The sequence below is a fragment of the Malaclemys terrapin genome, chromosome 10 (genome assembly GCF_027887155.1).
Source record: "Malaclemys terrapin pileata isolate rMalTer1 chromosome 10, rMalTer1.hap1, whole genome shotgun sequence".
Classification (NCBI taxonomy): domain Eukaryota; kingdom Metazoa; phylum Chordata; order Testudines; family Emydidae; genus Malaclemys; species Malaclemys terrapin.
The window spans coordinates 265270-279200 of record NC_071514.1 but is presented as its reverse complement, the minus strand read 5'-3'; the positions used below and the strand labels follow the sequence as shown (position 1 = coordinate 279200).

At 48.8% G+C, this 13931-nt stretch overlaps 1 protein-coding gene across 4 annotated transcripts in view; it reads left to right on the top strand.

The window, feature by feature from the left end:
• TP53BP1 (tumor protein p53 binding protein 1) overlaps positions 1-13931 on the top strand; it is a 68461-nt gene that overhangs the window by 48717 nt on the left and 5813 nt on the right. For all 4 annotated transcript variants that reach the window (XM_054040989.1, XM_054040992.1, XM_054040991.1 and 1 more), the window contains 6 exons: positions 9553-9842; positions 10373-10549; positions 10826-11256; positions 11753-11944; positions 12539-12742; positions 13393-13608. In XM_054040989.1, the coding sequence (XP_053896964.1) occupies positions 9553-9842; positions 10373-10549; positions 10826-11256; positions 11753-11944; positions 12539-12742; positions 13393-13608 (1510 nt within the window). The remainder of the gene's footprint in view (positions 1-9552; positions 9843-10372; positions 10550-10825; positions 11257-11752; positions 11945-12538; positions 12743-13392; positions 13609-13931) is intronic.

Sequence of the window (13931 nt, the reverse complement as noted above, 5' to 3'; positions counted from 1 at the left end):
GCCAGAGGGGTAGAGAGGAAGTACTTTGTTCCCTCTAAAGACTGAGTACCTCTACACACATCCCCGACCGTGTTCACTCTCATCAGTGAACGCCAGAGAGTGCCATGGCCAGCAGGTGGCAGCGCCCAAATCAAAGGACGCTAAGCGCTTTGATTTGTTTGGACGGAAGGTTTATTCGGCAGGGGGTCTGCAGCTCAGAGCCACAAACCAACAGGCGCTCTTAAGTCGGTACAATTATAACTCTTGGAATTCCATGGAGAAATTTAAAGAGTTGGTCCCCCAAGGCTCGAGGGAGGAGTTCGGGGCCCTGGTGGAGGAGGGCAAAAAGGTGGCTAGAACCTCCTTACAGGCCTCCCTCGACATTGCGGACTCTAGCGTCTGGGATAGCCATACGACGTGTCTCCTGGCTCCAGGTTTCGGGGTTACCGCCAGAGCTGCAGCAGACCCTGCAGGATCTGCCGTTCGAGGGCCAAGGCTTGTTCTCGGACAAGACGGACTCTAGGTTACAGAGCCTCAAAGACTCGAGAACCCCATCATGCGCTCCCTGGGGATGCATGTCCCAGGAGCTCAACGCAGGCCCTTTAGGCCATAGCCACAGCGGTTCTACCCTCTTCCTCCTCGTCCGAGACAGGACTTCCCCAGAAGGCAGGGACGAGGTGGTAGACGGAGGTCGACCGGACCCCAACCCAGTCAGAGCCAAGGCCCTCTTAGGCCACCTTCTGGACCTAGACAAAACTTTTGAAGCTGCGCCCGAGGACGGCGCACCAGCCACTACCCAGGATCCATTTCCTTTCTTTCGCGATCGCCTCTCCCATTTCCACTGTGCTTGGTCCCTTATAACTTCAGACGGTTGGGTCCTTCGCACGGTGGAGGGGGGATACGCTCTCCAGTTTTCTTCGTTCCCCCTCCCCGTCCCTCTTCAGGGACCCTTCTCACGAGCATCTCCTTATACAGGAGGTTTTTGGGCTCCTCTCTATGGGGGCTATAGAGGAGGTTCCCCCAGAGTTAAGGGGCAAGGGGTTTTACTCCCGCTACTTCTTGATCCCCCAAAGCAAAAGGGGGTCTGCGACCCATTTTAGACTTGCACGGACTCAACAAATTCATAGTAAAGTTGAAGTTCCGCATGGTCTCCTTGGGGACCATCATCCCTTCCCTGGATCCTGGGGACTGGTACGCCGCCCTTGACATGAAGGACGCATATTTTCATATAGCAATCTACCCCCCTCACAGGCGCTTTTTTCGTTTTGTAGTAAACAAGGTACACTACCAATTTGCCGTCCTTCCCTTCGGACTGTCCGCGGCTCCGAGAGTGTTCACCAAATGTATGGCCGTCGTGGCAGCATACCTTCGGCGACAAAGGATACAGGTGTTCCTGTATCTAGATGACTGGCTGGTCTACGGCCGCACCAGGGAGCAAGTTCGGGCGCACGTCCAGATAATACTACAAACATTCCACGAGTTAAGCATTCTACTCAACAAAGAAGTCCACTCTGGAGCCTACCCAGAGAATAGAGTTTATCAGGGCAGTCGTAGACTCTACACTCGCCCGAGCTTTTCTGCCAGACACTCGGTTTCGCACCATCGCGAACATCATCCATGGTCTCCAGGCATTCCCGATTACCACTGTAAGGACGTGCCTCGGTCTGTTGGGTCACATGGCCTCTTGTACTTACGTAATCAGGCATGCCAGACTTCGGCTTCGTCAACTTCAGGCCTGGGTGTCCTCAGTGTACCGCCCTTCTCGGGACAGCCTGAACATGGTGGTCACGGATTCCGAACTCGGTCTTGACCTCTCTCACCTGGTGGCTGGATCACAAGGCTGTTTGTGCAGGAGTGCCGTTTCACGCCCCACAACCCTCCCCGCACCTGGTCACGGACGCCTCATCTCTAGGTTGGGGCGCTCACCTCGGGGAGCACCATTTCCAAGGCCTGTGGACCACATCCAACTAGCTCTGCACATCAGTGTTCAAGAGCTGATGGCGGTGCGCCTAGCCTGTCAGGCATTTCTCGGTCTCCTACATGGCCGCTGTGTGTTAGTCCTCACAGACAACACCACGGCCATGTTCTACATCAACAAGCAAGGAGGAGCCTGGTTGTCTCCCCTATGCCAAGAGGCCATTCGCCTGTGGGAGTTCTGCATTGCCCACTCGATACATCTCATGGCATCGTTCCTCCCTGGAGTCCAGAACTCTCTGGCGGACCGTCTCAGCAGATCCTTCCAGACGCACGAGTGGTCGATTCGCCCAGACATCATCTATTCCATCTTCCAGAGGTGGGGATTTCCCCAGGTTGACCTGTTCGCATCTCGAGCCAACAGGAAGTGCCAGGAGTTCTGCTCCCTACAAGGGCGATCTCCAGGCTCCCTGTCGGACGCTTTCCTTCTGACATGGAAAGACCAGCTGTTCTACGCTTTTCCTCCGTTCCCACTGGTCCACAGGGTACTGCCCAAGCTACGTAGAGACAAGGCACGTCTCATTCTAGTCACTCTAGCCTGGCCAAGACAGCACTGGTACACCACGCTTCTGGAGTTATCGGTTCAAACTCCGATCACACTTCCCTTGTGCCCAGACCTGATCTCTCAGGACCAAGGCCGACTCTGTCACCCCAACCTGCAATCGCTCCACCTCACAGTGTGGATGCTCCATGGCTAAATCGGACAGAGCTACAATGCTCACATCCTGTGCAGCAGATTCTGCTGGGAAGTAGAAAGTCCTCTACACGGACCACTTACTTAGCCAAGTGGAAACGGTTCTCCTGTTGGTGCGCGCAGCGGGCTACGCCCCCCTTGCAGGCGTCAATTCCTTTTATACTCGAATATCTCCTATCCCTGAAACAGCAGGGCTTGGCGATATCTTCAATCAGGGTTCACCTGGCCGCTATATCGGCGTTCCACCCAGGAGAACTCGCTTCCTCGGTCTTCTCTAACCCGGTGATCGTTAGATTCCTCAAGGGCTTAGACCGGACATATCCACAGCAACGCCAACCCGTTCCGGCGTGGGATCTTAACCTGGTTCTCTCCAAGCTCACAGGGCCCCCGTTCGAGCCATTGGCTACCTGCTCACTCCTGTACCTATCTTGGAAGACAGCCTTCCTGGTAGCCATCACTTCAGCAAGGCGTGTTTCTGAAATCAGGGTGCTTACGTCTGAGCCTCCATACACCGTTTTCCATAAAGACAAGGTGCAGCTTCGCCCCCACCCTGCCTTTCTTCCCAAGGTAGTTTCACCTTTTCATGTGAACCAGGATATATTTCTCCCGGTCTTCCATCCTAAGCCGCACGCCACCCATCAAGGCGAGCGTATGCATTCCTTGGACGTACGCAGGGCCCTGGCTTTCTATCGTAAGCGTATAAAGCCGTTTAGGAAGATGACACAACTCTTCATTGCAATGGCCGACCGGATGAAAGGCTTACCGGTCTCCTCACAATGTCTCTCCTCCTGGATCACGTCCTGCATTTGTGCTTGCTACGACCTGGCCAGTGTCCTGACGCCGCGCCTCACCACCCACTCCATGAGGGCTCAAGCCTCCTCGACTGCCTTCCTGGCTCGAGTCCCGATCCAGGACATTTGTAGAGCTGCGGTTTGGTCATCGGTCCACACCTTCGCCACTCACTATGCACTGGTACAGCAGTCCAGAGATGATGCTGCATTCGGATCAGTGGTTTTGCACGCAGCGATGTCTCACTCCGACCCCACCGCCTAGGTAAGGCTTGGTAGTCACCTAATTGGAATCGATATGAGCAAGCACTCGAAGAAAAAACGGTTACTCACCTTTGTAACTGTTGTTCTTTGAGATGTGTTGCTCATATCCATTCCAAACCCGCCCCCCGTCCCCACTGTAGGAGTAGCCGGCAAGAAGGAACTGAGGGGGCACTGGGGTATATATCCAGCGCCATGAAGGCGCCACTCCAGGGGGCTCCACAGCCGACCCACCGGATATTGCTAGGGTAGAAAATGTCTCCGATGATCGTGCACGCGGCGCGCGCACACCTAATTGGAATCGATATGAGCAACACATCTCGAACAGTTACAAAGGTGAGTAACCGTTTTTTGTGCACCCTTTTTCTCAGCGCCATGCTATTGTGCATGCTTCCAGGACAGATGCAGCCTTGGGTGCAGCTGTTCTCCGATCTGTACTAGATCTTTCCTCAGCACCCACGTCCATTACTGGGACACTGCTTGGGAGCCACCTAATATGGAGCACCCACAGGAATAAATACTCGGAGTGGGTACTTACCTGGTAGAGTAACTGCTGTTCTTCTGGATGTTTTGTCTCAATGGGCACTCCACTTTTCTCTCCGTTTCCTCTATTTTGGAGTCCTTGCTATGTCAAATTTTGTAATTGAGAGAGCTCCATATATGCCCTCGCATCAGAGCACGAGTATATACAGGATGCAAGTGCAGACCCCATGGGCATTGGTACCAAAAATCTGACTGAAAGAGAGATGTGTACACAGTTAGTGGAGCACCTTTAAGAACAAAACATGTCAAAGAATTTCAGTTACTGTAAAGGTAAATAACCTCTTGTTTTCCAAAACCACCTCAAGAGGATCACCAAGAGCTGGACATTCAGGAGAAACAACATAAACTGTTGAACACACAGCAACAACGGGCATGATAGCAGTGTCCATTAATGAGGGTCTCCTTGAGCCTGCTAAGGTGATCTGACATATTCTGACTTCCATCCCACCTACCTCAAAGAAAGTGGACAGAAAATAGCAGGACCCTGCAAAGGGATTTGAGTATTTCTTTCAATGCCTGACCTCTGACTTCCTGGTGGTCCAGGTGATTCAGTAGAAATCCAAAGAGCTTCTAAAAATGCCCCTGGAGAGAAGGATTTGAAAAGATTGGATCTCTTTGGCTGCGAGATCTATTCCTCTACCTGCCTCCAAATGAGGGTGGCGGATTTATCAAGCTTTACTCTCAAAGTATGACTATCTTCTTTGGGGAGACAAAGATAGACCGCTTGCCACAGGACCAGCAGGAGGAACTGAGAACCTTGATGGCAGAAGGACCACTGATGGCCAGGACCTTCCTCCAAGCCGCTCTGGATGCCTTGGATATGGTGGAAAGACCATGGCATCCACTGCTGTTGTGAACCATCCTTCTTGCCTCCATCTGGGATCCTACAGTAGGTGCAAATTGCCACAGAGGCCCTCCTGTTCAAGGGGGCTGATCTGTTTGCCAGTATTATGGATGAAGTGCTCCACAGTCATAGGGACACTAAGGCGATTCTTCAGTCATTGGACCTCTTATATTCTCATGTTGCAGAGAAAGCAACAACAGAGACAGCAGCCTTATTGCAACTGCAAATGCCAGTCACAGTAGCGCATGTCTGAGTCCCTGCACAGGAGGAGATTCCACAGGCATCGATCATCAGCTCCGTCTTGCTCCATCTGACATGCATCAGAACTGGGTTTTGGAGGGAGGTGCAGCATGTGTCTGGAGCCCTACGGAACCTCCTACAGCTCCTACTTTCCTCACCCTGTTGGGAACCTTTCTTCTTTTTTCTGGAAAACTGGATGGAGTATCTTAAGGACCCACTGGCCTAAGGTTAGTAAGCCCAGGCATATTCCATTTGGTTCCAGTCTCTGCCTACCCCCCACTTCCCTGTCGCTTTTCAGGGACCGCTCTTAAATCTTCTGGAACAGGAAGTGAACTCCTTAATACATCTTGGGTCTGGGGAGGAAGTACCCTCAGAATTCAAAGGAAGAGGCTTCTATCCCCTCTACTTTCTGGTTCCAAAGAAGAAAGGGTGTTGGGGGTTAATCCTCGACCTTTGAATTCTCAATATCTTCATTCAGTGTTTCAGATTTACTATGGTTACCCTATCTACTGCTATAATACCCTCCTTGCTTCTCTTAGACTCTCAGCTCTTGACCTTCAGGACACGTACTTTCACATCTCTATTCACCTGACTCGCAGAAAGTACCTTAGATTTTTGTTTTGGATCCTTCACTGACCTAATTGATGTAAGCATGAAAAGGGATAAATTTTTATGAACTTGCCAAGGTGCCTCTTAAATTTAAAGCTGAAATCTAACAAACTAGGTTTGCCAATTAGATAAGTGTTTTTATAGCCAATGTAGAATGGAATATTTTAGGATAGTCCCTTTTTATTTAGTCCAGGGACCGTTCGCTTACTAATTTTTTTTTTAATGCTAGGTTCTTTTCAAGTCAACTTTTAACTTGAAAAATGTCTTAAATCAGGACACTTGCTTATTCTTCAACAAACAATTTATTAGTTCACCCAGAACCATGTTAGTATACAATCAACAGTTCAGAACTCAAGTGTAGACATAACCACTGTTCTGGGTGTGTGCTATACACACAATAAAGTCTTTCAAGCCATTATCTCAGACTGTAGAGATGAGGCTCAGCAATTACACCAAGAAACAATGGAGATTACCAATATTTCTTATTACATTAACTTATGATAATCAACTCAATCCTTTAGTACCTAACACATTTATCACATTTCCAAGGATGCTCTTGTCTTTAAGGCATTTTTAAGAATGTGGTTATTACTGTTTGAACAGATTTGTCCAAAAGGGGCAAGTTTAGAATATCAAAAGCAATTACTTAATGTTCTTGTAGCCTATAGGTATATGTATTTGCTAGGGTAAGACATAGGTATAAGTTAAGACAGTAATGCAATGTGTCTACAAACCTCAAGGCCTGCAAAACAATAGTTTAGCTAAACTAATCAAGGCCTAAAAAGCCTTAGCACAAGCAGCTAACCAAGAGTAACTCTTGATCAGAAGCTGGGAATGGGAGACAGGGATGGATAACTCGATGATTACCTGTTCTGTTCATTCCCTCTGAAGCACCTGGCATTGGCCACTCTTGAAAGACCGGATACTGGGCTAGATGGACCTTCTGTCTGACCCAGTATGGCCATTCTTATCAGAAGATAGAACGCTGTAATGACTAAACTGCTGATTGGTAACCATAAGATATACTTGTTGATGACAGCTTGAGAGATTTTAAGATAGGAACATAAGCAGAAGTCCAACCGTAAGAATGCCATGGTAACTAATTAACATATATGCTAATAAGCTTGAGGTAAAAGGCCTAGTCACTTATGGGAAAAGGGCACTCCCAACATTTGTGGGATGTGAAAGTTCAAATAGCAAAATGGATCTGAACCCTCTAATGAATATGCATTAGGCATCATGGGCATCAGCATAACCCGTTATAAAAGCTATATCCTGGCCAACGGGCCTTGGGAGACACCAGGATGACACCTGATGATGGTGATGGAGATAATGACTAACAATGGGTTACTGCAAGGGATGGTGTGAGTAGATGGATGCTCAGATGTTCATTTTATGTTCTCTCTGGATTGAAGTGTTTGTGATTTTACGACCTGTTAATAAAACTATTGCAACCGCGAAAGGTTTTTCCTCAGTGTGTGATGCTCCTGTGGACATTGGGCTTCCCAGATTAATAGTAATTCTAATAAATTTGGGCCTGATCTTGGAATGAAATCCTGCCAACCACAAAGTGGTTAATTAGGGATTCTTAAATAATCAATAGAACTAATATACAATCAACAGATCAGGCAACATTGTTTTCAATCTCTCTAATATATTTTAAGTTAGGCACCAGTAAGCATTTTATTTTTAATGTTTTTTTACTTTTACACCTTATTACTTGTGCTCCTTTAAAATCTCTCTTTGTAGTTAATAAACTTGTTTTATTGTTTTATCTAATCTAGTATGTTCAAGTTGAACTGTCTGGGTAACTCCATTTGGTGTAATAAGTTGTGTGCCTATTACTCCCATAAAGGAATAATGGATTTAACATATTTGTACTGTTCAGGAGAGGGCTGGGCAGAAAATCTGGGACTGGGGGTCACCCTGCAGCATAACCAAGGCTGGTAAGACTTCCATGCTGGAGGCTGTGAGCAGTCCAGGTTGGAGACTACAGCAGCAAAGCATTGTAAAGGGCACCCAGGTTACAGGGCCAGGGTGACCCAGCTACTCCATTAGTCTGCATTGTACCCTGGTTTGCCATGAGGTAACCCTCCTTAACCTGTTTCCTTCAATTTGGGACCCTACTTCATCCTAGCACCTCAATTTCATGCTTAGTGTGTTAAGTCTTCCTTTCAGACTCGTGGGAACCTGTTCATTCCTCCACCTGTCCTTCAAGACTTTCTTCCTTGTGGTAGTCACTTCAGCCACGAGAGATGGGGAAGTAGGTGCCCTCATGCCTACCCAAACAAAGTTACTTTGCATCCCCATTCTCATTTCATTGGAGTTCCAAATCCCTCAGGACATCCAACTACCAGTCTTACCCCGAGCCTCACTCTTTAAGGCAAGAAGCCAGTCTCCATACTTCGGATATTATTAGAGTTCTGACCTTCTATCGACACAGGACTACACCCTCCAGGGTTTCCCTCAGGCTCTTCCTCTCCTTTGCTGAGAGGATGAGAGTTCACTCTTATTTCCGCCCAGAGACTACCTAAATTCTGGCATGGTATACATCCTCTGGTGTACATCCCTTCTGGAAGGAGCAGTGACTTTAGGAAGAACTCAATCAACTTCCATAGCCCTCCTTAGGAAGGTGTTCATCAAGGACATTTGTAAGGTATTTGCGGGGAGGGATAGCTCAGTGGTTTGAGCATTGGCCTGCTAAACCCAGGGTTGTGAGTTCAATCCTTGAGGGGGCCACTTGGGGATCTAGGGCAAAATCAGTACTTGGTCCTGCTAGTGAAGACAGGGGGCTGGACTCGATGACCTTTCAAGGTCCCTTCCAGTTCTAAAAAATGGGATATCTCCATTAATTATTATTATTATTTTTTTTAATTATTATTATTATTAAGGCAGCCCACTCATCCCCCATTAATATGTTCTCACAGCATTATGCCTTAGTATAGGCCTCCAGAGCAGATGCAGCCTTTGGTGAAGCCGTTCTATCCTCTGTACTGAATCTACCTCCTCAGCACCCTTCTTTGCATTGAGATGTGGCTGAGGAAGCTCCTCATGTGGCGTGCCCATAGGATAATAACTCCAAGAAGGAAGAAGTTACCATGAACAGTAACTGGAGGCTTTGAGATGTTTTGTGGCTATAGATGCTCCTCTACCTACCCTCCTTTTTCTTCTGCTTTGGAAGTTTACCATGCTCTGAGGTTGAGAAGGAAGTGGAGTGGTGTGGTCTGCTCCTCCCTATATGCCCCTGTACTGGAGCATGAAGAGGCATATGGTGCAGGCATGGACCTGCAGGTACTGCTAATGAAAACCTCTCCAGGCAAGAGTGTGTTTGGGTGCACGTATGCCCTCATGTGGAGCTTCCATAGGAAGCAAATATCTCAAAGAATTCCAATTACTGTACAAGGGAACTACCTCTCCTCGCTCACATGGAGCTCATCCAGCACCTTCGGAGTTAGGGTTCCCTCTCTTGGATCTGTCCAGACTCTTGGCCTGGATTGATGTATTCAGGTTCACGTGATACGAACGTGATCCCCTCTTCTCTCAGAGCTCTTATCTGACCACTAGACACCCTCCATCGACATACAGCTTCTGTCTCACATAGACTGACCTCTCCTTTTCAGGAAACTGAAGAGCCCATAGTGGATTGCCAGGAGAGTGAGACAGACATCTCCCCCTCCCGAACAACAGGGGGCTCGTCACTGACCTCCGGGGACCTTGGTGATATCAGCTCCCTTTCATCCAAGGTCTCGAGTCTCCATCGTACATCTAGTGGAGCCAGTAGTGGCATGTCGGCTACACATGGTGGCAGTAGCTCAGGGAGGGGAGCTGGATCTTTCAAAGGGAAAGTCAGCGCAATGGAAGCTGGAGAGTTTGCCTTACCCAGTGGTAGAGGAGTCCTAGGAAAATTGAGGTGCGTATAATGCCTTGGGGACAGAAAGGCAGGTGCTTCCTTGGGGGGTGGGGTTAGAGTAGGGTTGCCAGTTTTGGTTGGATGTATTCTTGGAGATTTCATCACATGACATAAAGATTAATCTTTAATTAAATATTAATTCCTGGAGACTTCAGGCTAATCCTGGAGGGTTGGCAACCTTAGGTTGGGGAGAGGGTGAGCTGCTAAGTCTCATGAAGACAAGTAGATGGTGACTGTCCTAAGGGGTGGAGTATTGCATACATTTTCTGGGAGGGATCTGATTTGATATATGGAAAGGGGAAAATCTTCTGTTCTCTTCTTTATTTTTCCCAACCCCTCCTTTCTTCCTGAAAGGACTGGATTTGCCTCCCCTTGGTGTAGTGCTTCCTGTAGGCTTCATGAAACTCTGCCAGCAAGGTGGCTGTCAGGCAAACTTCTCACCAGAAATTGGGGACACATAGAAACTTGGAGGGAGTGGATTTGCTGATGGCCCCTTCTAGGGCAGTGAAATAATATCACTTAATTCCTAGCCCTAGAAAAGGGGCTGGCCAGCCAGGGTCCCCTCTCAGGGCCGGTCAGACAGGAGCAACAGCATGTGAGGAGGATGAAGACCCAGCACTTGGCATCCGACAGGGTGGGAAAGCACCTCTTACACCCCGTGGGCGAGGGAGAAGGGGCCGCCCGCCATCTCGAGCAACTGGAACAAGGTACCCTGGAAAAGTAGGATGGAACTGGGTCTCTTTTTTTGAATGAGCAAATAGTGAATAGGGAGCAGGTGGCTGCATATGATGGGAGGAGTGGGTGAGAAGGGGCTCAGTGGGGAACTGCAGAGATGAGCAGAGAGAGGTGGCTGGTTCATGGTTGGTGGGGGAGAAAGGAGTGGTTATACAAGTACCCAGCTTGGGAAATCTTCCTTTGATACATAATAGTTGCTTTCTCTGCTCCCCATGGAGCTCACATCTTTTTTTCTCTACCTTTCCCAGGGATGCAGCTGGGAGTGGCCTGCTAGGGGTGGAAGATATCTCGACTACAGCATCACCAGAGGAGAAGCCCTTTGTGCGCATTGTGGTTCGCCCACCAGATGGTGGGGACAGATTTGATGTTGCTGGCCCTTGCACTTTGCGCCGAAGTGACTCTCCGGAAATTCCCTTGCAGGTGGTGGCAGGTCCCTCGGACAGTGCGGACTTATCCTCTGGAAGCAGCTTTGTGGGCCTGCGAGTTGTAGCCAAGTGGTCCTCAAATGCCTACTTCTATTCTGGGACAATCACCCAGGATGTTGGGGCAGGGAAGTACAAGCTGCTGTTTGATGATGGATATGAGTGTGATGTCTTAGGCAAAGATATTTTACTCTGCGATCCCATTCCACTGGAAACTGAGGTGACTGCGCTCTCTGAGGATGAGTATTTCAGTGCAGGTAACAGCTGTGCTCCTGCAGCTCAACTCCTCACTTCCTCTCTGCTCTGAAAAAGGCCAGTGGCCTTGGTCTAGGTCACTGAATCCAGCAGGAGCTGTCGGCTGGGAGGTGGGTGCCCGGCTGTGGGGTAGGGTCAGGAACATAACATAAGAATGGCCCTACTGGGTCAGACCAAAGGTCCATTTAGCCCAGTATCCTGTCTTCCAACAATGGCCAGTGCCAGGTGCCCCAGAAGGAATGAACAGAACAGGTAATCATCCAGTGATCCATCCCCTGTTGCTCATTCCCAGCTTCTGGCAAACAGGCCAGGGACACCATCCTGGCTAATAGCCATTGATGGACCTATCCTCATGAATTTATCTGATTCTTTTTTGAAATCTGTTATGGTCTTGGCCTTCACAACATCCTCTGGCAAGGAGTTCCACAGGTTGACTATGCGTTGTGTGAAGAGTCAAAGATCTTGTCAGTAAACAATTCTAATTTGCTATCTTGTCAGGTGTGGTGAAGGGACACCGGAAGGAGTCTGGAGAGCTGTATTACTGTATTGAAAAGGAAGGCCAGAGGAAATGGTACAAGCGTATGGCAGTAATCCTGTCCTTGGAACAAGGAAACAAGCTTCGGGAGCAGTTTGGACTGAGTCCGTATGAACCAATCACACCTCTGACCAAGGCAGCTGATATCAGCCTAGGTAAGAAGTGACTGCATTGAACTGTTGGGGGGGCTTCCCAAACTGCATCCAAACCATGTGTTACTCCAGGTGTGAAGTCAGCTTATGGTTCTACTGGCAGCACACTGACTTTGCTAGTCAGATTTTGTCTATTTGCAGCCTTGAGGCATTGCATGATATCTATAAGAATTCAGTGGGAACTGACCCTGGACAGGCCCTAATTAAGCATGGATCATGCTTCTGCTTTCTAGTGCTGCTCCAACAGCACTGTGTGTGGTTGCTGCACAGGTATGATTCACCTAGAAGGAACAGATGCCAAGAGGGGGAGGTGACTGGATGAGAGGGAGCTGCAGGGGCATCTGTAGTACTTGCCTTAGCTCAATGAAGGGATGGCATGTCAGCCCTCTGAAGGCAGGTAAGGAAAAGTGAGTCTCATGGGGAGTGAACGAAGACCCAAGATATAAGAAAGCTGATTCTCTCCCCCTGGGCCAGGAGATGATGTGTAAAGCTCTGTGTGCTCTGCATATGAGGCTGTCTATCACTCTGGGATGGGTGATGCTTGTGGGTTTGGTGAGTGGGAGATGGATGACTGGCCACTGGCTTACCATGATTTAGATAACCTGGTGGAGGGGAAGCGGAAGCGGCGCAGTAACTTTGGCTCACCCAGCACTTCCAGCAGCAGCACTACACCCACTCGCAAAGGACTGGAGAGTCCGCGTGTTGCCCCAGGCCTGCTGTCTGGGAAGAGGAAGCTAATTGCCTGCGAAGATGAGAGATCCCCAGCCAAACGAGGGCGCAAGTCTGCAGCAATGAAACCTGGTAAGAACCTTCCGTTCTGCTCTAAACAAGCTCAGGGGCTGCAGGCTTCTCTCCCTGCATGTGAAAGTAGATTTTTCCCTTTCTCCTGAGTAAATGTGTGGAACCCACGGCCTCTGTGTTTGAGGCTATGCTTCTCCCTGGACATGTAGAGGCTTTTACCTTGGACGGAAGGATTAAAAATAAGCTGCAATGCTGTCCCAAGTTCTGCCCATCCAAGATGTGCTTTGCAGAGTATTGTTCAGATGTTAGGGATGTGATCATCCCTCCCCTTTCTTGTATGTTTTGATCAGCACTGAAACACCTAACATATTGACATTTCTGTTGACATTATTAGACTTCAGAATTAACACTCATGGAAATGAATGGGACAGCTGTCCATTTTCTGAGCCATTGTTTCAGGCTGTCTGCCCGCTCTAGCAGACACTATTGTGCTAGATACACTCCAGTTATCTTTTGAAGATTCTTTGCAACCATGAGGGCAAGAGACTTAGAAACTTTTTTTTTTTTTAAATTCTGGAGCACAACGTGGCATCCACCAAGGAAAAGTACCAGCATGGTGAGCCATCTGGAACAGCCTGAATTTATCCCTGATGCCATTGCATTGGGTGACCCAATGCTGGGGCTTTCATAGCAGTTCCTTCTCTCCACAGGGGCTGTGAGGGCAGGTGAATTTGTGAGCCCTTGTGAAAGTGGAGATCACACAGGAGATCCCTCGATGCTGGAGGAGCATCATGGGCCATTGCCCCACAACAAGACCCTCTTTCTGGGCTATGCTTTCCTTCTCACTATGGCAACCCCCAGTGACAAACTGGCTATTCACCAGAAGCCATCAGATGGTCCTGCAGGCAGTAGTGAGGAAGAGGAAGGTGAGATGAATCTTCCCCATTGTATTTCCAGGTGGAATCCTGTAGGTTTAGGGAAAGGGGATGGGTGGTATCTACTCAGGCATATATGCAAATTCTTGTTGTCCCCACTTCTTTACTATTCTTTACCATTGTGTGTTAGGCCCTTTACATAAATGAGCACAGACCCAGTCTCTGCTTCAGGGAGCTTAGCCTACAGTGAAGGATATGATGTCAGGGAAGGGGAGGCATAGGATGAGAATTATGGTAACGATCGCAGGCTCTTCAGTCAGTGAAGGAAATGAAGGTGGTGTCGCGGCTGGCATTACTGGCAGATTGCAGGAGGA